Source organism: Lontra canadensis, unplaced genomic scaffold, assembly GCF_010015895.1.
Source record: "Lontra canadensis isolate GAN:19392208 unplaced genomic scaffold, GSC_riverotter_1.0 scaffold117, whole genome shotgun sequence".
NCBI lineage: Eukaryota > Metazoa > Chordata > Mammalia > Carnivora > Mustelidae > Lontra > Lontra canadensis.
This window is the reverse complement of record NW_022631111.1, coordinates 2,346,610-2,373,658: the sequence shown is the minus strand read 5'-3', so window position 1 is coordinate 2,373,658 and position 27,049 is coordinate 2,346,610. Positions and strand designations below refer to the sequence as shown.

Sequence of the window (27,049 nt, the reverse complement as noted above, 5' to 3'; positions counted from 1 at the left end):
TAAACTGAAGATTATTCATATAATACAACTTTGCTTTGCAAGATAAATTACTCTGGAAATATTATTAGTTTTGAATGTTAGGACTGCCTAATCCAAGGCCTACATTCCTAAATTCTGTTATAAAAAAGGTTAACAACCTGCCCTCAACAAACACACAGAAAAGGACTCTCAAGAATGTCAATCTAACTCTTCTTACCTGGTCTACTGAAAACCCTATTTTATAAACACCTGAGGATTGCCAGATACAGCTAAATATCTTTAATTTATTCTTCTGTTGCTTCACATCACCACAGTATTCTAAACAATGGCCATCACGGTAACATCTCCCAGCCTATCTACAGGTAGCTTTAAGTACAGATTGCTAATTTAGCACCTACCTTTTAGAGTAATTCTGAATATAATCACTGACCGATATTCTTATATGAGACTTTTATGGAAGGTCTTATATGCTAATGTTTCATTTAGTCATTTTAAAAAAAAACCTAATTACTAATTCTGTCTTTCAAGCAATACACAAGATTCAGGTACAGATACCACACTGTAATTATTCCCAGTTTTACCTTAAACAGCTCACCTAACATTCATACACTTTCACAATGCTCATCTGAGTCATTCTTGTGTACATTTTGTCAAGTGGAAGTGACAAGAAAAATCAGATTGTGAGTCAAGAGCAGACTTAAGGTGGAGAATAAAGTGGGCACTTAAAAGTGTACTGGTGTAATCCCTGCCAACATCCCTTAAAAAAGGTACCTGCTCACCTGAAACTAACAACAATGTATGTTAATTATACTTCTAAGGAAAATGGTAGGAATGAAGGAAAAAAATAAAAGACTTTGAATCTTAGCAAAAGGGGACTACAGATTCTATTTTCAGAGGAAAAAAAGGTACCTGTTGACCATTACACATAATGGTTGCATATTTTACATATTTTTCCAAATTCTACGTTCTCCTCAATAGAAATAAAAAACAAAGAGAATATGCTTTTACATGAAAAAAAAAAGCAGACACAATTCTCACTATGCAGCATCACCTGGATACAATTATATTATCTTCTGATTACCTCAAGTAGTTACAGCAGTACTTCTTAACCATGTTTTTACAAGTAGAAAAATCTAATTTCATATGGTTCAGGAGGCTGCTCATGGCTGAATGGGGTGGCCTTGGGCCTCCAATCTCTTAAAGCCCTCCCAGCCATCCAAGAGGAGAGGAAACATGAAAGATCCATAATCCATTCTGTGTGATGACTGGGAATATCAGAATTACACACCATGACAATATTTCTACCTAAATAATTTCAAAATTTTGTAACAGCTCTGACAATATTTTCAGGAAAAATATGCTCCATAAACCCACCTTGTATATTCTTCTTGTAACTTGTTGGGGTCACTTACAAAAAATTTGACTCTAAAGTTCAAATTGTAAGGAGATCCTCCTAGAATTAATAAAAGCAGTTCTAATTAATCAGATTATATTAATCCTTTACCTTTAGAAAGTATACTTGTAAAATGTCAAGTAAATATGTATGCTCACTCTTTAGCTGCTTCCTTATTGGTTTGTTTGGATCCAGCCACCGCTGAAAAATAAATAAATAAAAACTGATTTCTTTTCCCTTGAGGAAATAATATATCAATTCTTGCAAATTTGTAATATTTGAAGATCCATGGTAAAAACTGCATCTTGAAAACACTCTAGGAAAAAATAATTTACAGATGTTCATACCAAGAATAGCAAAATTACACTAGAAAGTAATGAATGTATTTGTGGTAGCTCTGAGTTTTTTATTTGAATTTCCCATGAAATTATACAGTGTATAGTAACCTCTTTTCCTAAAAGAAAAATCCTTAATAATAGCCATCTGAAGTGAGTCCTGTTAATTTCACTATATTATATAATTAGTGTGGCAAGTTTTTAGAATTCTTGGTATCTTTCATAAAATCTAGTTGACCTTACATTCTCCTTCAGACAAAATCTAACTACCCGTCATGAAAATACACTCTTGAGAAAGATTTTCTTTTCCTTTTTTTCTAAAGTAGACTCCACACCCAGCATAGAGCCCAATGCGGGGTTGAACTCACAACCCTAAGATTAAGACCTAGCTGAGAGCAAGAGTCAGACATTCAACCAACTAAACCACCAAGGCACCCCAACTCTTAAGAAAAACTTTCTAACTTCTACTTATTCCCTCAAAAATAAAACTATCTCCCCTTGCCCAACAACAACAAACCCACACTGATTTTCTAAGAGATAATGTTTAGTTTGCAGGTGTGTTTGTTTGTTTAGGTGTGAGAATTTTAAGTAACCTCAACATTTCAGAATGCCAGTTGAGCTCTACTTTAAGAAAAGTATAACTAAATTCAGACTGCCAACATGTTTCAGTTAAAAAAAATTAAAGAACCCAGGGGCACCTGGGTGGCTCAGTGGGTTAAAGCCTCTGCCTTCAGCTCAGGTCATGATTTCAGGGTCCTGGGATAGAGCCCTGAATCGGGCTCTCTGCTCGGCAGGGAGCCCGCATTCCTCCTCTCTCTCTCTGCCTGCCTCTCTGCCTACTTGTAAAAAAAAGAAAAAAAAAAAATTAAACAGCCCAAAATGGGTATTAGATGTGGCAGTATTTTCAAAGCACCACATTAGTATCAACTTATGTATTATTATGTATAATAATACATAATACTCCTACCACCCATACTTGATTCCATGCACAGTACACAGATTTTAATAACAAATGGCTGAGAATAATCCATAAATCTTCCCTTTCCACTATCCACAACAACCAACACATCAAATCCAGCTGATTCTTCCTTCCAACTATACCTTGAATTTAACAGTTCTCCATCCACTCTGCCACCATCTTTATGTCTGGGATAGCTCTGGCCATAGCCTCTTGTTGTTGTTGCTTTTAAGATTTATTTATTTTAGAGAGAGTGTGTGTGCACATGCACACTGCGGGGAGAAGCGGAGGAAGAGAGAGAGAGAGTGAGTCCCCAAGCAGACTTGGAGCTGATTGCAGAGCCTAACAAGGGGCTCGATCCCATGACCCAAGATAACAACCTGAGCCAAAACCAACAGAAACTTAACTGTCTGAGCCACCGAGGCGCCCCTGGCCATAGCCTCTTAACTGCTCTCCCTGCTTGTTTTCTTACCATGTTCTTCTTCATTCTCCATCACAAAGCTAGAGTAATCGTTCAGAACATGTCACTTCTTTGCTTAATAGCTCTTGATAATTTCTCAACACAAGGTCCAAAGTCCCTGCTAGAGGCTTACATGATCACTTCTTACCTCAACTTACTAAGCTCCAGCCATAATGGCTTCTCATCTGTTTCTCACAGATGCCATCCTAGGGTCTTCAAATGAAGGCTTCATTATGCACAAAATGTCCTCCAAATTTCTCATAGCTGACTTCCTTTAAGTCTCAGCTTAAATGCTACCTCCTCAGAAAGGCCTTCACTGGCTGTCACTGATCCCCCTACCAGAAGTACATCACAAAGCTCCTATTTCCAGGGCGCCTTGGTAGCTCAGTTGTTAAGCAACTGACTTCAGCTGAGGTCATGATCCTAGTGTCCTGGGATCAAGCCTGGAGTCAGGCTCCCTGCTCAGCGGAAAGCCCGCTTCTCCCTCTTCCACTCCCCCTGCTTGTGTTCCCTCTCTTGCTGTCTCTCTGTCAAATAAATAAACAAAATCTTAAAAAAAAAAAAAAACAAAAAAAAAAAACCTCTGACTTCTTTAGTTATTTTCTATAAATAGGCAAGGGATATTAATTTCTTTTATAACATTTTCTTAATCGTAATATTTGTTTTGCCTTTTTATTGCCCATCTCCTTCATTAGATTATCAACTCCATGAGGTAAGGGATAAAATCTGATTCATTCAAAGCAGACAATCAGCACATAGGCACAAGTCTTGACATATAATTTGTATTAAAAAAAAATTTGATGGGGTGCCTGGGTGGCTCAGTTATTGGGCGTCTGCCTTCGGCTGGGGTCATCATCCCAGGATCCCGGGATCGAGCCTTGTGTCAGGCTCCTTGCTTGGTGGGGAACCTGCTTCTCCCTCTCCCATTCCCCCTGCTTGTGTTCCCCTCTTTCACTGTGTCTCTCTCTGTCAAATAAATAAATAAAATCTTAAAAAAAAAATTTTTTTTTTAATGAAAGACCGACTAAGCCTGCTGAATGACTCAGCAATTGATACAGGGGTGGGGGTTGGAGGGGCAGTCTGCTTCTATCCCAATAATCAGCTGTTTTTCACCACTACTTAACACATTTGTTTCCCCCCTGCATATCTACCCATTTACCCATCTTCCAACCCATCTATATCACAGTGATTTTATTCTTCATGTTTTCTAGAAAAAGTAATATACTACATTCATTTTAATGCTTGTTTATAATCAAAATTTGGGCTTGAGTTATCTATTCAAAGCCTGTCTTCCACATTTAGTACTCCTGTAAAATATTCTAAAACAGTATCAGAGATACAAACACATTTACATACACAAATAGATGTATTAAGCTAAGAAAGCTTAGAAGGAGTACAATAATAAGTAATGGGAAATTTAACAGACCTCATCAATGATGTCAAAGAGATAGGATTTAGTTTCTTGGCTTAAACCATGAAGATGGAATAATGCTACAATGAGCACTATTGGACAATAAAAATACTGTTCCTAGTAAAAACACATCATTAAGTCAAAAGAGAAAGTGGAAAAACAGACAACATACACATAAGTTCTACAAATCAGTAAGAAAAAACCCAATACTAATAGGAATACAGATAATGGGTAAGAATAGAAAGTTCACAGGAAATATACATAACATTTAAGAAAAAATATTCAATCTTGACCATAATTAGAGAAATAGAGAAGTAATCTACATTAGGTTTTCATTTTTCAGCAATAAGACACTGGCAAGGATTACAACTTTGAATGCCATACCACAATGGCTTCAAGAATGTGGAAACAGGTATATATACAAAGCTCATGAGAATAAAAATTATACCATCTCACTATAGGACAACTGGGCAATATTTATCAAAATATAAACTGTAAATGACCACAGACCCAGCATTATTTTATATAGAATTATATACTGAGATACAGTTCACACAATATAAAATTTTACCATCTTAAAATGTATACTTCAGTGCACTTGAGTACATTCACTATGTTGTATAACCATCAATAGTAAATGCCAGAATACTTACATCACCCCAAAAAAGAAATCCCATATCTATTAGCAGTCAGTCTCAGTAACCCCCCACCCACCAAAGCCCCTAGCAACACTAATCTACTTACTGTCTCTATGGATTTCATTATTTTGGATGTTTCATATGAAGGTAATCATATAACAGGTGGTCCTTTGTATCTAATTTCTTTCATTTATTGTAATGTTTTCAAGGACCATCCATGTTGTGGCATTTAATAGTACCTCATTTCATTTTATAGCTGCCATTTAGGCCTTTTCTATCTTTTGGCTCTCATGAATTACACTGCTACAAACATTCATGAACAATTTTTGTCTGAACATGTCACTCAACTCTCTCCAGTGTATGTCTAGGATTGGTACTATTTGCTTAAATGATAACTATATATTTAACTTTTTATCAAGTATTATCAAGTATCTACCAAGTATTAATAGCTAATAGGGAGGTTCTGGTTCAAGATAGCAATGTAGGAAAATCCTAAACTCACCTCCTCCCATGGACACACTGAATCTAAAAGCTAAATATGGAACTATTTCCTCTGGAAAAAAAAACCCACAAAACTAGATGAATGACTTTCTCCTACTGGGTGAAAGAGAAAAAACTCACATCAAAGTGGTAAGGACAGGCCAAGACACAATCTCACCATAAACCCCACACCCAGCATGGTAACCCACAATCAGGAGGGAACTCGCAATCCCATGTTTCTCCCTACAGAGCAAAGGGTTTGAACCACACATCTGACACCCCAACTTTTAAGATCTGCACCTGAAAAATGAGCATCCCAAACCTCCAGCTTTGATAGCCAACTAGAGCCTGTGACCGTAAAACTTCCAAACTAGAGTAAACTGAGAAACAGTTTTATGTAAAAGAGGCCTATTTGCTTGTGTTGAAGATTTGGCCTTAGGGAAAGGCTTCCAGTTTGGCACACATATAAGAACTTACTTAAGCATTCTCCAGGGAAGGAAGATGGGTGGTACAGTCTTTGTACTCTCTTGCCCCACCCAAGTTGTTGGCGTTGCTAAGAAAGGAGCTTGTGTCTGCTGCCCAGAGAACACACCCTTCAATGGTTTGGCTTTGAGGGCCAGAAGGGCTTGGGCTCACAGGTGAAAGGGGGACAGAAGCAAACAAAAAACAGTTCTTAAATGCCTATCACTCCAGGGCTCCGAACGGAGGGAGCAGACAGAAAAGCCCACCTCCCAGTATTCCCCTAAAAGAGGCATATTTGCACACTTTAAAAGCTGCTGTGGAGGGTACTGCTTCCCAATCAGCCTGAATCTAGGTGCTCACTGAGATGCTCCCCTTTGAGACACTGACAGGTCTTGGCACACCTTTAACTACTGGGAGCCACTAAAAATAAAACAGGCACAAGCTAGGGCAGGGGTGAATGATAAGGTTCAATACAAGGCCATTTCTTTGAGACTGGCAGAGGTGACTGATTTACCTAATGCACAGAAACAAACATGGAAAGTAAAGCAAAATGAAAAATCAGAGGAATATTTTCAAACAAAAGAAAAAGAGAAAGCATCAAAAAAAGACCTTAATGAAGTGATTTACCTGATAAAGAGTTCAAAATAATAATCATAAAGTTGCTCACCAAGCTTAAGAGAAGAATTGATGAACACAGTGAGAACTTCAACAAAGAGACAGAAAATATAAGAAAGTACCAAAAAGAAGTCACAGAACTGAAGAACACAAATATTTAAACTGAAACATACATTAAAGGGGTTCAACAGAAGACTTAAATGAAGCAGAGGAAAGATCAGTGAATTCAAAGATAAGATAGTAGAACTCAACGATAAGAAGAGCAAAGAGGAAAAAAAAAAAACAATGAAAATGAGTACAGACAGCTTAAAGGACTCATGCAACAAAATCTATCCATTCAGTATTCATATCATAGGGCTCCCAGGAGTAGAAAAGAGACAGAAATGAGCAAAAAACTTACCTGCAGAAATAATGGCTGAAAGCTATCCTAACCTGGGGGAAGGAAATTGACAACCAAGGAAATTGACAAACAGATTCAAAAATCTCAGAGAGGTTTTGAGAAGTTTCCAAATAAGAGGAACCCAATGAGACACACTGTAAGGCACATTTTTTTTCAAGGAGAGAATCTTAAAAGCAGCAAGAAGGAAACAACTTGTTACGTAAAAGGGAAATCCTGTACGACTCTCAGATTTTTCAGCAGAAACTTTGCAGGCCAGAAGACAATGGCTTATTTAAAGTGCTGAATGGGGTTAAAAAAAAAAAAAAAAACTGACAACCAAGAATACTCTATATGGCAGAACTGCCCTTCACAACTGAAGGAGTGATCAAGAGTTTTCCAGACAAGCAGAAGTTAAGGGAGTTCATCACCACTGGGTAAATGTTAAAGGTACTTCTTTAAACAGAAATGAAAGGGCACTAATTAGTAACAGAAAACCAGAAAAGTATAAATCTCACTGGTAAAAGTAAATACATAGTAAAATTCAAAATAACCTAATGTCATAAAGGTGGTGGATTAATTACATATTAAGCCAGTATGAAGGTTAAAAGATAAAACTAGTAAAAATAACTATAACCACAATAACTGGTTAATGGACGCACAAAGTAAAAAGATGTAAACTGTGGCATCAAAAACATAAAATGGTGAGAGGGTAAAAATGTAGAGGTTTAGGATGTGTTGAAACTTAAGTTGTTATCAACTTAAGAGACTTAAAAATATAAGTTGCTTTATGTAAGCTTCATGGTAACGACAAAGCAAAAACCTACAGTAAATACACAAACGGTAAAGAGAAAGCAATCTAAATGTATCACTACTAAAAAAAAATCATCAAATTGCAAAGAAAATAAGACACATCTATCTATATGCTACCCACAAGAGACTCACTTCATATGTTAAGGATATACAGACAGAAGGTGATGAGACGGAAAATGGTATTCCATGTGATGTGGGGAGAAAAGGCAGAAGGAAATACATATAAAATTAAATTTCTGGGGCACCTGGGTGGCTCAGTGGGTTAAAGCCTCTGCCTTCAGCTCAGGTCATGATCCCAGGGTCCTGGGATTGAGCCCCGCATTGCACTCTCTGCTCAGCAGGGAGCCTGCTTCCTTATCTCTCTCTGCCTGCCTCTCTGCCTACTTGTGATCTCTATCAAATAAATAAAATCTTTAAAAAAATTTTTTTTAATTTTCTTATAACCTGCAGCTCACTAACAAATACTTGAGGCAGGCAGAGTATGACATTCCTCCAGGAAACTCCAAACTGTCTTAATGTTAATGCTTTGCTAGATGGAAAAACAATCTTAGCTTGACTAGGCCTCCAGGATCCTGTCAGTCTTCTTTAGTCTATGAAATTCCTTTTTGAAACTTCCCTTTGTCCCCCAATTCCAAAGTATAATCAGTTGTATAATCAGTTGTTCCTTACAATCCCAGGGTAGCAGTTATTTCTGCCCACAGACCCTGTCCCCGTGCTTTACTAAAACCACCTTTTTGCACCAGTGATGTCTTAAGAATTCTTCCTTGGCCATAATCTCCAAACCCCACATTCAAATCACATCACATACAAATGGAAACCTAAAGAAAGCTTGGTAGCTATACTTACATAAGACAAAACAGACCTTAACACAAAGATTACAGTAAGAGACAAAGTTATTATAGAAAGATAAATGGGTGAATTCAATAAGAAATAAAATTTGTAAATATTTATGCACCTAACAGAGCACATAAACATATAAAGCAAGTATTAACTTAAAGGAAGAAATAGACAGCAATACAATGATAGTGGTGGAATTTTTTTTTTTTTAAGATTTTATTTATTTATTTGAGAGAGACCAAGATAGTGACAGCAAGAGCGGGGAGGAGAGCAACAAGCAGGCTCCCCACTGAGCAGGGAGCACAGATTTGGGACTTGACTCAGGACCCTGGATCATGACCAGAGCCGAAGACAGATGACCTAACCGACTGAGCCACCCAGGCGCCTGACAGTAGAGGACTTTACTATCTCACTTTCATCCAAAAGCAAATCATCCAGACAGAAAATCAGTAAGAAAATATCAGCCTTAAACAAGAAAGAGCAAGTGTTGGTGAGGATGTAGGGAAAAAGGAATACTGTTCCACTGTTAGTGGGAATGTAAACTGTGGCAGCCATTGTGGAAAACAGTATGGAGGTTCCTCAAAAAATTAAAAACAACTCCTATATGATCCAGCAATTCCACTCTGGTATTTATCCAAAGGAAGCAAAAACACTAATTTGAAAAGATATCTGCATACCTGTGAACACTGAAGCATTACTTTACAATAGCCAAGATACAGAAGCAACCTAAATGTCCACTGATGAATGGATAAAAAAGATGGAGTATGTTTACACATGCACGCACATGTGTGTCCACACACAGGAATATTACTGAACCATAAAAAAGGGGATCTTGTCATTTGTGACAACTTCTGTGGACTTTCGAGGGCATTTCGCTAAATAAATCAGACAGGGAATAACAAATACAATTATGATCTCACTTACAAGTGGAACCTAAAAACCCAAAACCAAAACCAAAACCAAAACCAAAACCCTACCAAAATGCTGAACTCCTATATACAGAGAAAAGTGGCTGCCAGAGGTGGTGCACAGGGTAGGTGTGAAATGGTAAAGGGAGTCATACAGTACAAATTTTATATTAATGATAGTTATATTGTACATTTGAAAGTTGCTAAGAGAACAGATCTTTAAAGTTCATCGCAAGGAAAAAAATTGTAACTACATGGGTGAATGGTAACTATTACTTATTGTGGTGATCACTTCATAATATATACAAATATTGAATCATTATGTTCTACACCTAAAACTAATATAATGTTACATGTTAATTATATCTAAATAAAAAGAAGAAATGGCTGTTAGGGATGAGTACTTTATCATCAACTCTATCAAATTCTGAAGGAATTTCAATTTAGGCCTGAAGTTCTGTTTAGTCTTCTCAAAATTAACTGCTCATTCTTTTCCCTTCATAGAGTCTATTGTTAAATCTTCAAAATGTCTCACACTTGTAAGTTAATTTTGTATCTTCCAAAATGTAGTATTTAAAAAAAATAAGGAGGTTATAGGATTGACTGATAAAACCTGTTTTATTATTAAAATATTTTGTGCTTGTCTTATTTGTTGCTCCTATTAATGTTGAAGCATTGTCTTCTGCAACTCTATTTATCCTAACCTAACCAATGAGCTTTTCATTGTGACAATCATATTTTTAATTTCCAAAATCCTTCATTGTTCCTTTTGCATGGATACAATACCCTCTCTAATCATGCCAAAGTAAATTAGAATCCTTTTCATTTGTTTGCTGATAAATTATTATTTATCAAGTATTTACTATGCTTCAATCATGTTCTAAGTGCTTTCCATATAAAAATTCACATCATCTCCACATTAACTAAGAATGACACTACTTCTATTTTTATACATTTTTATAAATATTTTATAAATATTTCCATTATCTCTATTTTACATATTTCCCATTTCCGTAAGTGTAAAATTTGCTGACTTCAGTGGTTCTCTTTCTGTAGGCTTTCCTCAAATGTTGGTATCTATTTTGTTGAGTGCTTATTTTTAAGGCTAAAATTCCCTGCAATCTCCTTTATGAAATTTTTACGTGTCTGTGGAGAAGAGACAGGATATACAGCTTGACTCTAGTAGTTGGTGAAAGGCAGTTTTTTCCATTTCACTGGGTGTCACGAGTCCTTTGGGACACTGACTTGCCTCTCTAATTCAAGCACTCACACATGGTAAACTTAGGGGTAAATATTACTAATTGTTTACCACATGGCCTGTGGGTAGGGAATGAGCTGACCCACCTCCCTGCTTCTACAGCAGACCTCCTCCCAACAATCCCCTTAAGTCTCCACAGCCTCCCTACCCTGCTCCCCAACCACACCTTGCTCACCACTGAATTAGGAACACCCCTGGAACTCCATCCATTCACTAACTTCATGATCTTGAAAAAGTTATTTCACTTCTCCGTACCTTCATTTTTTGTTTTGTTTTTTCTTAAGATTTTATTTATTTATTTGACAAAGAGCACAAGCAGGGGGAGCAGCAGGCAGAGAGAGGAAGAAGCAGGCTCCCCACTGAGCCAGGAGCGGGATGCTGGGCTCAATCCCAGGACCCCGGGATCATGACCTGAGCCAAAGGCAGATGCTTAACCAACTGAGCCACCCAGGCGTCCCCACAGTAAGTTGAATACATGCTAGTAATGTACACTCAGTTTGCCATCTTGGTACAGAAACATTATGCTTTTCAAAATAGGATGCTTAAATATTTTTAAATAATATAAACACAGCATTTCAAAATGTGTGAAAGCTTACCTTAAAGCAATCCATGGAACAATGTCTCTCCCTCTCTCTCTCACACAGACACACACACAAATAAATGAAATGAAAATGAAAAATGAAATGAAATTAAACAAGAGAGTAAGGGAACCAGAAGTAGGGTATCTACTTGAAATTGGATAACAAAGATACTCTTTGCCTTGCTTTCTGATGCCAGGAGGATGCCATCTCCCAAAATCTTCAGTTTGCAATTCTATATACCACTGGCCACACTGTAACCAGGGTGGTATGTCTAAAATAAAAGTCTTATGTAACTTGTATAAATAAATCTTTAGGTGAGTATAATCTTACAGATTAAAAAATATTCCATGATCTGGCATACCCAAACTTCATCTTAGGCCCACTTTTTCCCCTTGCTCTATATTCCACTGATGATTAAAATTTTCTTTCTGGTCCTCAAATTCAACATTCCTCATTCCTCACTCTGGACCATTACACATGATGCTGATTTCTCTCTGAAACACTTTTCTGCACCCCAAATCTGTCATTCCCTCCTAAAATGGAACAGGGTTAAAGGAGACCAGAAACAAAAATCCAACATTCAGCAGAGTACCAAAGAGGTTTATACAATAGGTGGTAAAAGCTTAACGAAGATATGACAGTAAAGCAGATGAAATATAAAATATGAGATATACTGAGATATGTGAAATAAAAGCCAGCATTTTAGCAATCATATTGTCCTAAAATGCAGCTTGTTGAATTAAGAGTTATCCTCTATGTGACTTTTCCTATAGTTTCTCAAACCCAATGAATTCAAGGATTTTGTGTAAAAGAATCTCCAAAAAACAGACCAAGCTATTTGGTATGAATTATTTCTTACTTCAATTAAATCTTAGTTAACCTATTGGGTTAGAGCAGTGATTTTCAAAACATAGTTTCTTGGATTAGCAGCATTATTATAAGTGGAATTTTTCTGCAGTGAATATTATTGAGCTTCATTCACACCGGACTTCCTATATCAAGAACTCTAGGCATAGGGCCCAGAAATCTGTATTTTAAGATGTATCCAGGTGGTTCTGATATAAGTTAGGTTTGAAAGCCACAAGGTTAGGGAATACAGAAATAGTAGTAAACAGTAAAAGATCCTAATCACAACACAAAGTATCAGAAGGATGAAACTGTAGAGAGAACAAGTCAACAACAGTTGATCATCTACTCTTTGTCCCACACTAATGGACACTAAGTTACTTTAGGGACAAAACCCCAGAAAACAAAAAAAATAAATGCACACAAATAATATAATTGGAGGGTTCCAATGAATACTGTACTGATAAAGGCCAATAAGGAAGAGCCACCTTTAAGTGCTTATAAAGAAATTATGTATAATTGTAACATTACTCATTATTTTGCTCACTCAATAAAAATTCACTGAATACTACTATTAAACCATACATTATACTAAAAGCTAAAGCTGTGATAAATAGGTTTTAATAAAAACAGAAGAAATTTTGAAAAGTCAAAGCTTTTAAGTAATTTTGTTTGTTGTACTGGAACTTATTACCCAGGAAGAGTGTAAGGAAAAGGATAACCTACTATGAGTCCATATTTTAATGTACAAGATCACAATAAAACATTTGGTGCTTTTTTAGTTTACCTATTGTTAAGTCCAATTAAATTAATTTCAATGTTTATGTGCCTAAGGGAATATTAGCTCTGATCTATAAAACCATTATACACACCCCCACACATACATACATACACACAACATACTACATATATAACTAACACATATATTACAGGGACACTTGGGTTGCTCAGTCAGTTAAGTTTCTGCCTTCCGCTCAGGTCATGATCTCAGGGTCCTGAAATTAAGCCCCACACCAGGCTCTCTGCTCAGTGGAGAGTCTGATTCTCCCTCTATCTCTGTGTTCTCTCCCCTTCTCTTGCTCTCTCCCAAATAAATAAAATCTTTTTTAAAATACATACATATATACAGGTATATATCAACTAAACAAACTATGAAATGAAAAAATTCTCAACTAAGGACTGACAAAGATTAATTCTTATAGAACATAACCAAATTCCTTTAGATCTATGCCGGCAATTTTTAAAAAAATGTTTATTTATTTGACAGACAGAGATCACAAGTAGGCAGAGAGGCAGGCAGAGAGAGGAGGAAGCAGGCTCCATGCTGAGCAGAGAGCCCGATGCGGGGCTCGATCCCAGGACCCCGGGATCATGACTTGAGCCGAAGGCAGAGGCTTTAACCCACTGGGCCACCCAGGCGCCCCTATGCTGGCAATTTTATTGCACAGATACCTCCTCTCCTCAACATGTTCATTTTTGTAAGTGCTGTCATCTCTTGAAAAGCAATATTTTGTAGTAAGGTGAGTATACGCTTTGGAGCCAGACACAAGTTCAAATCCTTTCTCAGCTACTTAATTATCTATGTCATTAGACAGGTTTTGTAACCCTCAATTTTTCATCCTAAAAATATTTTAATGACAAATTCATAAAATTGAGAATTTGGCTTACAAACAAGCCCATAATAGATGTTTTATAAATGTTAGCCCCTCACTTCCTTCCCTTTTTCAGAATGGCATCCCTCTGTCAGTCCATTAATTATCCTTAGTCTTGATGGTGTATTTTCATACTGACAATCAGAAACAGGACATTACTTACAACATTTGTGCTATCTACAGGCCCTTCCATGGCATTTTGGCATTTCACAGATTCTTCTGAATATTTAAATGCTGAAATTGTAGTACTGTGGAAAAGACCTATATGGGGAGCTGGGAGACCCACAACTAGTTTCATTAATGGCAGCAAGTAACTTGGGCTTTATCCCACTGGATTGGGATAATTTCTTATAAAAACTAGTGTGTTAGACAAGATAATTTCTAAGGCTTCTTCTGGGTCTTTGAAATTTTAATTCTAAATGTTGGCAAAGAATTATTTTAGATCATTAACAACTGGACTCTTGGGCCTAGGAATATATCTCATTTGGGAAGGAAAGCTCAAGATAGAAATGTAAGACAAAATAAGTAAAAGCAGGGGACTGGAAAAAGATCAACCCAGCTAAAAATACCTATGCTTCCCCATATTCATCCTGCTGTAATTGCCTTAGAATAAAAATGTCTTACTGTATACAAATGTACATAACAGCATTTCTTATACCTTACAATATATGTGATGTCAGTATTAGCTCTTCTAGAATATTGTGTCACAAGTGATGTTTTTTTTCACACTCACGGCAGACAATGGTGATAAGGAGCCACTCTTTCTCCTTTGTTGTCTTATCACTTCCCTGATCAATCTACAGACAGACTTCCAGCTAAAGGGTTGGACCTAGAACTGTTAGCAAGATAATCTAAGAATTATTTATTTTTTTAGCTCAACATTCCACAAAGGGAGGGATAGCAGACACCTCTAGGGAATTTGCCAGGCTCACAATTTATCTTTCTGGGAAAGGTTGCATTACTGACATTTCTACTCTCTTCCATTTTCATGTGTATTTTTTATCAAGAAGTAATACTCTTCCTCAAGGCTCCTGTAGAAGCTCCAGTCTCTGGTGAAGGTATCAACTTAGAGGAAAAGTTTGTTTTCATTTGAGTTCAGTATAAAAGGAATTCCTTGCACTGAGACTAGCTGGCTCTTGCTCTCTTTTATCCACATCATCCCTCAGTTTTTCATACAACACCAGTAAATGACGCCAAGAAAAAGTAATATATAACATCTCGTATTTACTTCCCATTAACCATTCAGGAACCTAAGATTCTGACTATGAGAGAGACAGAACAAGAGACAGGAACTCTACTTTTCACATAAGAGTTATTTTATTTTCTATAGCCATTTTATTAATATGCCTTTACAAAGTCATTTCTAAAGCACTGATCTCAATCTTCTAAACTACATATACAAAAGGTCTCCTTCAAAATAGTCACTCTCCTGTATTAATCAAAAGAATACCATATTCTTTTGTAAAAGACCTTATCTGTATAAGCATATACATTTTCAAAGAATTTAACATTTCTCTTATTCATCACACACTATCTTCTATTTCTATAATGTGATTTTTTTTTCCAACAAAAAGAAACATGATTGGAACTATTAAAGAATTAGTAACAACCTAAGTAACTTAATGCCTAAGAAATGTAGGTAGAGCTGTGAAATTTAATCTCTGTCTCATTTGGGAGGGTATCCTTTGAGTCTTCCTACTTGGAAAACTTACATTTAACAAATTAAGAATTTTAGTTACAAACAGATTGACATGAATGCCACAAAAAACTGATTGTATTTTAATGGAGGCTAATTTATGTAAGAATAAGATACATTAACATTTTAAAATATTTTACTTCAATACTTTAATACTACATTAATATTTAACCTTTATGCCCAGTTTTCTCTTTTAGTCAAGTACCATGAGTTAGCTTTACATTTCAGTTGTCTGAGACACATAAATAAAACTGATACTAGATTTATTAACTGACATAATTACAAAAACCTTAAGGAAAAATCTTTACAAATTAAAACATCAAGAAAATGAGGAACAAAGGCAAAAGAATCACCTCTAATCATTCTAATTAAATCCTTTTAAAAAAACCTTACTAATCAGATTAGTAAACATTATAAATCAGAAAGGACTTTATATTATGAACAGAGAGAAAAAGTGAAATGAAACAAAATACAACAATTTAAACTTACTGGGTTGTCTGTGGAATCATCAGCCAACTGTAAACCAAAATAGTCACGCTCAGTCAAATCAAGATGCTTGAAGACTATATCCAACAGAACTTGCCCCTGATCATGTTTCTAGAAGAAAAATAAAAGGAAATCAACACTGGTAGGCAATACACTTTCAGATTTTCGAGCTCCTAAACTTCTGTCCTCTTCTATTAAATTGGCAACTATTTCTAAAACAATGACTTGATTCAGGATAAAGAGTTTATGTGTTAACATACTACTTAAAAATCAGTCTGATTTGGGGAGCCTGGCTGGCTAAGTCCGTAGAGTATGCAACTCTGATTTCTGAGCCATAAGTCTGAGCCCCACATTCAGTGTAGAGATTACTAAAAAAACAAACTTAAAAAAAAAAGAAAAGGTCTGCTTAGGATTCTCTCTCTCCCTCTCTCTCCCCTCATTCTCTAAAATAATAATAATGATGAATAAATTAAATAAATAAATAAGATGCCATTAAGGAAAACCTTTGATTGAAATGGCTTCTGCTTTCAGGCTATTATCAGGGTATTTTTGTAACTGTATATTATTGCCTCATTAACTCATGCATATATCTTCATCATTTGTCTTACTGTTTTTATTCTTCCATTTAAATTGTAACTGGAAAGTGATGCACTCCTGGTATTAACTGTCTTTGTAGGATGTTAACAAGATGGTCATAGCAATTTCAAAATTCATACCAATACATGAAAATGTACAAAAAAACAACCTTCTTTGTAAGGTTATCTTACAAAGAACTTTCCTTCATGTCTTACTGGTCAGACTGGGTCATAAAGCTACTTGCAAAATTCACTGGTGGCAGAAAACGTGTGCTTCAAAGAGTGCTTCACAATGGCGGCTATCATTCGAATAACATGTAAGAATTTTTCATATGGACACAATTTACCCTCCCATCCCTCTCCCATTCTCATTAAATTACTCCAGGATGACTATCACCACTACTATTCAACATAGGACTAGAAGGCCTAGCCTCAGCAATCAGACAACAAGAAGAAATAAAAGGCATCCAAATTGGCAAAGAAGAAGTCAAACTCTCATTCTTTGCAGATGATATGATACTTTATGTGGAAAACCCAAAAGACTCCACCCCAAAACTGCTAGAACTCATATAGAAATTCAGTAATGTGTCAGGATAGAAAATCAATGCACAGAAATCAGCTGCATTTCTATACATCATCAAGACAGAAGAAAGAAATTAAGGAGTTGATGCCATTTACAATGGTACCCAAAACTGTAAGATACCTAAGAATAAATCTAACCAAAGAGGCAAAGAATCTGTACTCAGAAACCTATAGAATTCTCATGAAAGAAACTGAAGAAGACACACAAAAATGGAAAAACATGCCATGCTCATGGATTGGAAGAACAAATATTGTTAAAACATCTATGCTACCTAGAGCAATCTATATATTTAATGCAATCCCTATCAAAATACCATTAACTTTTTTCACAGAAGCGGAACAAATAATCCTAAAATTTGTATGGAATTAGAAAGACACAGAATAGCTAGAGAAATATTGAAAAAGAAAAGCAAAACTGGTGGCATCACAATTCTGGACTTCAGGCTTTATTATAAAGCTGTCATCATCAAGACAGTATGGTACTGGCACAAAAATAGACACATAGATAGATGGAACAGAATAGAGAGATCAAAAATGGACCCTCAACTCTATGGTCAAATAATCTTTGACAAAGCAGGAAAGAATGTCCCATGGTAAAAAAGACAGTCTCTTCAACAATTGGTGTTGGGAAAATTGGACAGCCACATGCAGAAGAAAGAAACTGGATCATTTCTTTACACCACACACAAAAAAAGACTCAAAATGGATGAGAGATCTCAATGTGAGACAGGAATCCATCAAACTCCTTGAGAACACAGGCACAGCAACTTCTTAGAAACACTGCCAAAGGCAAGGGAAGCAAGGGTAAAAATGAACTACTGGGACTTCATCAAGATAAAAAGCTTTTGCAGAGCAAAGGAAACAGTCAACAAAACCAAAAGACAACTGACAGAATGGGAAAAGATATTTGCAAATGACATTTCAGATAAAGGGCTAGTATCCAAAATCTGTAAAGAAATCAAACTCGAAAACACCCAAAGAACAAACAGTCCATTCAAGAAATGGGCAGAAGACATGAACAGACATTTCTCCAAAGATGACGTCCAAATGGCCAACAGACACATGGAAAAGTGCTCAGTATCACTCAGCATCAGGGAAATACATATCAAAACCACAATGACATACCACCTCACACCAGTCAGAATGGCTAAAATTAACAAGTCAGGAAACTACAGGTGTTGGCAAGGATGCAGAGTAAGGAGAACCCTCCTACACTGTTAGTGGGAATGCAAGGTGGTACAGCCACTCTGGAAAACAGTATGGAGGTTCCTCAAAAAGTCGAAAATAGAGCTACCTTATGACCCAGCAATTGGTAGTACTGGGTATTTACCCCAGATACAAATGTAGTGAAAAGAAGGGCCATATGCGGGGCGCCTGGGTGGCTCAGTGGGTTGAAGCCTCTGCCTTTGGCTCAGGTCATGATGCAGGGGTCCTGGGAAGGAGCCTCAATCGGGCTCTGTGCTCAGCGGGGAGCCTGCCTTTCCCTCTCTCTCTGCCTGCCTCTCTGCCTACTTGTGATTTCTGTCAAATAAATAAATAAAATCTTAAAAAAAAAAAAAAAGAAGAAGAAGGGCCCTATGCACCCCAATGTCTATAGCATCAATGTCCACAATAGCCAAACATGGAAAGAGCCTAGATGTCCATCAACTGACGAATGGATAAAGAAGAGGTGAGACACATACACAGTGGAATATTATGCAGCCATCAAAAAAGAAACCTCACCATTTGTAACAACGTGGATAGAACTAGAGGGTATTATGCTAAGTGAAATAAGTCAATCAGAGAAAGACAATTATCATATGATCTTATTGATACATGGAATCTGAGAAACAAGGCAGAGGATCATAGGGGAAGAGAGGAAAAAATGAAACAAGATGTACCCAGAGACGGAGACAAACCATGAGAGACACTCAATCTCAGGAAACAAACTGAGGGATGCTGGCATGGAGGAGTGTAGGAGGGAGGGGTGGCTGGGTGATGGACACTGGGCAGGGTATATGCTATTGTGAGCACTGTGAATTGTGTAAGACTGATGAATCACACACCTGTACCCCTGAAACAAATAATAAATTATATATTAATAAAAAGAAAAAAAGAAAAAAAAAAAAAAAGAAAAAATCCAGGATGGAAATCAAGCATTAGTCTTTTAAAAAGCTACTAAGAGGGGGTGCCTGGGTGGCTCAGTGGGTTAAGCCTCTGCCTTCGGCTCAGGTCATGATCTCAGGGTCCTGGGATTGAGCCCCACATCGAGCTCTCTGCTCAGCAGGGAGCCTGCCCCCCCCCACCCTGCCTGCCTCTCTGCCTACTTGTGATCTCTGTCAAATAAATAAGTAAAAGTCTTAAAAAAAAAAAAAAGCTACTAAGGGGAGTCTAAAGTATTCTTTTAGAGACAAGATGGAGTAGAAGTATTCCTCCCTATACCTTCAGCTAAGTGAAACAAAGAAACAAAAAACAGATTAAAAATAAGAAAACTCTGAAAGGTGAAAAGAAAGTGGCAGCTGGGCAAGGGAACTCCTTTTTTCTTTCCATTTCTTTTCATTGAGGTAAAATTCACATAATCTAAGACCAACCATTTTGTACAAATTAGTGGCATTTAATATACTGACAATATTGTGTGATCATCACTTCTACCTAGTTCCAAAACATTTTCATCACGCTAAAAAAAGTACCATAACCATTAAACAGTATCCCTCCCCATCTCCTGGCAACCACTTATGTGCTTCCTGGCTTTATGGATTTATCTATTATGGACATTTCATATAAACGGAACCAAACATATATAACCTTTTGTGTCTAGCTTTTTTCACTTAGCATACTGTTTTCAAGGTTCATCCATGTTGTATCATGTATCCACCTTTCATTTCCCTTTTGTAATGGTTAAGTAATATTCTAGTATATGGATATATCAGAATTTTTCAGTTGATGGCATCTGGATTGTTTCCACTTTTGGGTACTGTGAGTCATGCTACCAAGAACACTGCTTTCAATTCTTTTGGGCAGGTACAAAGTGGAACTGCTGGAGCATATGGAAATTATGTTTAACTTTTTGAGGCACTAAAAACTCCTAAGTGCAGCAGCTGTAGCAATTTATATTCCCACCAGCAATGTGTGAAATCCTAGTTTCTCTAAATCCTTGCCAACATTTGTTATTTTCTATTCTTTTGATTAAAGCCATCCCAGTAGGTATGAAGTAGTATACTTCAATGTGGTCTTGATTTCCATTTCCATAAAAACTAATGATATTGAGGATTTTTTTAATGTGCTTATTGGTCATTTGTACATCTCTGGAAAAATATCTAATCAAGTTCTTTGCCTATTTTATCGGGGGGGGGGGGGTAGAGGGAAAGAGAGACTGTTAAGCAGGCTCCATGCCCACCATGGAGCCCAATGTGGAGGTCTCATCTCACAACCCTGAGATCATGACCTGAGCTAAAATCAAGAGTCAGACACTTAACTGACTGAGCCACCCAGGTACCTTTCTGCTCATTTTAAAAACTGGGTTGATGATCATTTTGTTATTCATTTTTTAAGTTCTTTTTATATTCTGGATGCAAATATTTTCTCCCATTTGTAGGTATCTTGATCATATACTTGGATACACAAAAGTTTTAAATTTTTGTGAAGCCAAATTTATTTCTTTTGAGGTCATATTTATGGATTAACTGACAAATCCAAGGTCATGAAAAATTACCTATGTATTTGCTTCTGAAACTGTTATGGTTTTAGCTCTTAACATGTAGTTCTTTCACTTTTTTAAAGCTCATTTTCATATATGGTAGGTATATACCTAGACAGGGGCACAACTGCATTCTTTTACATGTGGGTATCTACTAATCCAAGCACCATTTATTGGAGAAACTATTCTTTCCCTACTGAATACATCTTGGTAACTTTGTCAAAAACCTGTTGGCCACAAATATATGGATTTATTTCCAAATGTATGCATTATTTTTTTCTGATCACCAGTTTTGCTTTCATCTCCCATACATCATAGATTTGGTTCTAGAGATTCCTACAACCCAGAAATGCCAACAGGCACTAATAAAAACAACCCCCCCCCCCAAAAAAAAAGCCTGCTCTCATGGGTTGCATGGGTGGCTCAATTAGTTAAGCATCCAACTCTTAATCTGAGGGTTGTGAGTTCAAGTCCCATAATGGGCTCTATGCTGGACATGGAGCCTATAAAACAAACCAGCCAACAAACCTGTTTTCCCTAGCCAAATGACCAGGAAAACAAGGGTTTCTTTTCTTTTCTTTTTTTTAAGATTTTATTTATTTATTTGAGAGGGAGAGAGAGAGAGAGATCACACACACCCACATGGCAGGGAGGGAAGAGGAAGAGGGATTTACTCTCAAGCAGACTCTGTAACGCAAGGCTCAATTCCACAACCGAGACCATGACCTGAGCTGAAACCAAGATTCAGATGCTTAACCAACTGAGCCACCCAGGTACTGACCCTACTCCTGCCAAACCCAATGGAAAAACTGAGCCCATCTCCAGTAGTGTCATGGAAATCAAGTAGAAAGCCTAGAGTTCCACATGCCTCCGCATACTAGCTGGGGGCTAGTGGGAAGCCTGGTTTACTTTCTGCCAACCAAAGGCAGGCTACAAGGCATAGTTACTCCTTAGTGATGGTATCAGCAGAAACTGAGCATACTGTTGAACTTTCACTTCAGCTTCATGGTAACAGGCAGTGTTTGGCTTTCCTCACTAGTGGAGACATCAGAACATAAGAAGGAAGCCTAGACTTCCACTAACACCACCATTATGCTATAGCACATGGCATCTATCAAACAGAAAAAAGGAGAGCTATTTGGGAGAGGAGATAACTATGAAAAGGAACAGTTAACTCTTGCAATAATAAACACCCATGTTGGATTTCATGTAAAACTAAAATTAAAAGAGCAAAAGATTTTAAAACTCAATTACAGTGTGTATTACATGCATGGCCTTCAGTCAAGTCTCTGGAAAACATATACACAAAGCAGAACAAAATAATAATACAAAGGTTCTGGAAACCAAATTATCATTACAACCACAATCAACAAAAGAAGGCCAAGGGCTGTATGCTACGAAGGTGACTCCCTGCAAAAGTAAGACTGAATATGATCCAGAGTCTAACAAAACATTGCTCCAAAATGTCTAGAATATGACCTGAAATCATTTATATATACAAAGAACCCGGGAAATCTCAACCAGAGTGAGAAAAAGCAATCAAAAGATGCCAACACTGAAGCAGCCATCCTAAGAACATTTCAATGAGCCACTAATGAATGCAGTTTTAAAAAAAGAAAAAAATTAATCAGAATATTTCTGCGAAGAAATATAAAGGAACCAAAAGGAAGGGCGCCTAGGTGGCTCAGTCAGTTAAATGTCTGCCTTTGATTTATGTCATGATCTCAGGGTCCTGGGATTGAGCCCCATATGAGGCTCCCTGCTCAGCAGAGAGCCTACTTCTCCAGTCCCTTCCCCCACTCTGCTTATGTGCTCACTCTATCTCAAATATATATATATATTTTAAATCTTAAAGAAAAAAGAACCAAAAGGAAATTATATAACTGTAAAATATAGTATAGGAATAGAAACTAACTTGATGTGCTCAACAGCATGAATATGACAAGAAAACAATCAATGAATTTCAAGACAGATGAATAGAAATTACCCAAGCTAAATAAGAAAAAGAAATTAGACTGAAAAAAAGAAAATAACCAGATCTTCAGAGACATTGAAAGAGATAATGAAAAAAGATATAACAGTATTGTCCCTACAGTCCCTAAAAGAGAAAAGAGTTTCAGGATAATAAAATATTTAAGGAAATACTAGATAAAATTGTCACAAATTTGCCAAGAAGTAAAAGTGCAAATTCGAGAATCCAACTGAATCCCAAAGAAAATGAATCCAAACAAATATACTGCAACACATCATGAACAAACTACTAAAAACAAAAGAAAAAGAGAGGTGCCTAGGTGGCTCAGTCAGATGGACGTCCAACTCTTGGTTTCTGCTCTGGTTGTTACCTTGGGGTCGTGGAATCGAGCCCTGCCTGGGGTTCTGTGCTCAGTGGAGTCTGTCTATCCCTCTCCCTTTGCTCCTCCCCCAACTTATACATGCACATGCTCTCTCTCTCTCTCTCATAAATAAATAACATCTTAAAAAAATAAAAAAACAGAAAAAGGAAAAAATCTTGAAAGCAACTAGAAAAAGAATTAGACATTTACCTATAGGGACTGACAATTCAAATTAGAATAGATATAAGGAAGTTGTACATAATATTTTCCAGGTGCTAAAAGAACTATCAACACAGAATTCTCTATTAAGAGAAAATATGATATAGGAATGACAGGTAAATAACAACATTCTCAGAAAAAGAGAAATTTAAGAGAATTTATCACTAACAGACCATCACTAAAGGAATAGCTAAAAGAAGTTCTCCAAGCGAAAAGGGAAACAATAACAGGGAGAAACTTAGAAAAAACAAAAAAGAAAGAGCAAAAGAGTGGGAGAAACTAGGAAAAATATAAAGGCCTATGCTTCTCTGTAGGATTAAATTATATTTGATGGTTAAAAGCAAACATTTTAACTTTATCTCACATGCTGCCCAATGTAGGTAGAGAAAAAAATTAAGACAATTATAAAAGCAGGAGGGGAGATAAAGGTCCCTAAAGGCAGGTAAGAACTTCTTACTTCACTTAAGGCAGTAAAATATTGTTACCAATATACAGTTGACTCTTGAACAACACAGGGATTAGGGGTACCAACTTCTACCCCCTGCCCCACAGTTGAAAACCTGCATATAACTCTAAATTCCCCAAAATCTTAACTAAATAGCCTCCTGGGGACTAGCCTTACTTATAACAAAAATGGTCAATTAACACATATTTTATATGTTATATGATTATATACTGTATTCTTAAAATATAGTAAGCTGAGAAAAGAAAATATTAAGTTGTTAAGAAAATCATTTTAAAAAATACATTTATGGTCCTGTACTGTATTTATCTAAAAAATTCTGCATACAAATTGACCCATGCAGGGGTGCCTGGGTGGCTCAGCCAGTTAAGTGTCTGCCTTCAGCTCAGGTCATGATCCCAGGGTCCTGGGATCGAGCCCCGCATCAGGCTCTCTGCTCAGTGGGGAGCCTGCTTCCTCCTCTCTCTGCCTACTTGTGATCTCTGTCTGTCAAATAAATAAAATCTTAAAAAAAAAAAAAAAATTGACCCATGCAGTTCAAACCCATGTTGTTCAATGTCAACTACACTACTGTAGTTTGTATATATAAAACCACAAGAGCAACCACCCAAAAAAGCTATGCAAAAATATACTCGTCGTTCAATGTCAACTACCCTACTGTAGTTTGTATATATAAAACCACAAGAGCAACCACCCAAAAAAGCTATGCAAAAATATACTCTCAAAAACACTCAAGTAAAAATGAGATTCTAAAAAACGTTCACATAATCTATTAGAAAGGGAAGAAAAAAAATTTAAAAATTTAACAGACAGAAAGTAATAAAATAGCATACCTAACCTCTAAAATGTAAATAATTACATGAAAGTACATGGTCTAAACAGATGAATGTAAAGGCAGAGATTAACATGTAGGAAAAAAACATGATCTAACTACCTACTATTTAAAAAAAATTAAAACTTCAAAGAGATATATGTAAATAGAAAGCAAAGGGATAGGAAAAGATATATCATGCAAACATTAATTTTGAAAAGTACACTTAAGAGCAAATAATTTTACTAGAAAAAAAGACATTAAAAATATTTATGCACAAAAGAACATAGTTGGAAATGAAATAAAAATAGAGTGGGAAGAAAATTAGAAAATGGAAAAAGCACAAATATAACTGGCAATGTCAAATATTTAGAGTTCCTAGAGTTATTAAATAGAAAATTAGCAAGAATACAGAAGAATTCAATAATACATCAACTAACAGGATCCAACTGACATGTATAGGACACTATCTGGTCAACAATCAGAATGCTCATTCTTTTCAATTGTCTACAGAACATTCATAGGACAGGCCATATCCTGGGTCAATAAATAAACCTTATCAAACTGAAAACTAAAATCAGTCCTCTATAATCTCAGTGAAATCAATAAAAACAGTAAACAGTAACAGAAAGTTAAGAAAAAATTAGAAAGTAAACTCTTGGAAATTAAAGAAAACATTTTTCAATACTCCAGAGGATAAAGATGACTCAGGGAAATAGGAAAGTACAATAACCCGGAAAAAAGAAAATGATGTGTCAAAATTTGACTAAAGTGTGCTGAAAAGAGAATTTATGATCTAAATGTTTACATTAGAAAAGGTCTCAAGATAGGTCAAGATGGCGGAGAAGTAGCAGGCTGAGACTACTTCAGGTAGCAGGAGATCAGCTAGATAGCTTATATAAAGATTGCAAACACCTACAAATCCCACGGGAGATCGAAGAGAAGAAGAACAGCAATTCTAGAAACAGAAAATCAACCACTTTCTGAAAGGTAGGACTGGCGGAGAAGTGAATCCACAGCGACGGGAAGATAGACCGCGGGGGGAGGGGCCGGCTCCCGGCAAGCAGCGGAGCAACGGAGCAGAAAATCAGGACTTTTAAAAGTCTGTTCCGCTGAGGGACATCACTCCAGAAGCTTAACTGGGGTGAAACCCAAGCGGGGTCAGCGTGGCCTCAGGTCCCGCAGGGTCACAGAAGGATCGGGGGTGTCTGAGTGTCGCAGAGCTTATAGGTATTAGAACGGGGAAGCCGGCTACAGAGACAGAGTCGAGGAGTGAGTTTAGACTCAGGGTTACCTTGAACCGGTCGCAGGCTCGGTCAGCTCTGAGCGCGGCCGGAGGCCAGGGTGACGGGAGTAATTTGGCGCTGTTCTCTGAGGGCGTACTGAGGAATGGGGCGCCAGGCTCTCGGCTCCTCCGGGACGGAGACTGGGAGGCCGCCATCTTCATTCCCGTCCTCCGGAACTCTATGGAAAGCGCTCAGGGAACAAAAGCTCCCGAAAGCAAACCCGAGCGGATTACTCAACCCGGCCCCTGGTAAGGGCGGTGCAACTCTGCCTGGGGCAAAGACACTTGAGAATCACTGCAACAGGCCCCTCCCCCAGAAGATCAACAAGAAACCCAGCCAGGACCAAGTTCAACGACCAAGGAGTGCAGTTTCAATACCAAGGAGAGCAGCAGAATTCCAGAGGAGGAGAAAGCAAAGCAAGGAGCTCATGGCTTTATCCCCATGATTCTTTAGCCTTGCAGTTAAATTTTTTTCTTTTTCAATTTTTTTTCTCTTCTAAATTTTTTTTAACTTTTACCCTTTTCTTTTTTAACGTTTTTTAACTAGTTTATCTAATATATATATATATTTTTTTTCCTTTTTATATTTTTTCTTTATTGGTTTTCTTTTTTTAATTGTTTTTTTTTTTTCTTTCTGAACCTTTTTATCGCCTTTCTCCCCCATCATGATTTGGGATCTCTTCTGATTTGGCTAAAGCATATTTTCCTAGGGTCGTTGCCACCCTTTTAGTATTTTACTTGCTCCTTCATATACTCTTATCTGGACAAAATGACAAGATAGAAAAATTCACCACAAAAAAAAAAGACCAAGCGGCAGTACCGAAGGCTAGGGACCTAATCAATATGGACATTGGTAATATGTCAGATCTAGAGCTCAGAATGATGATTCTCAAGGTTCTAGCTGGGCTCGAAAAGGCATGG

The 27,049-nt window shown here is 36.9% G+C and overlaps 1 protein-coding gene across 6 annotated transcripts in view; it reads right to left on the bottom strand.

The window, feature by feature from the left end:
- The window catches only part of PTPN4 (protein tyrosine phosphatase non-receptor type 4), a 207,872-nt gene that overhangs the window by 111,634 nt on the left and 69,189 nt on the right, over positions 1–27,049 (bottom strand). For 3 of the 6 annotated variants that reach the window (XM_032840891.1, XM_032840893.1, XM_032840890.1), the window contains exons 3-5: positions 16,188–16,295; positions 1,531–1,573; positions 1,354–1,453 (exon numbers count right to left, since the gene is read on the bottom strand). In XM_032840891.1, coding sequence (XP_032696782.1) covers positions 1,354–1,453; positions 1,531–1,573; positions 16,188–16,295 — 251 coding nt within the window. Of the gene's footprint in view, positions 1–1,353; positions 1,454–1,530; positions 1,574–16,187; positions 16,296–25,049; positions 25,063–27,049 lie in introns of those variants that run through there. The other 3 variants (XM_032840892.1, XM_032840896.1, XM_032840895.1) reach the window with 3 other exon arrangements.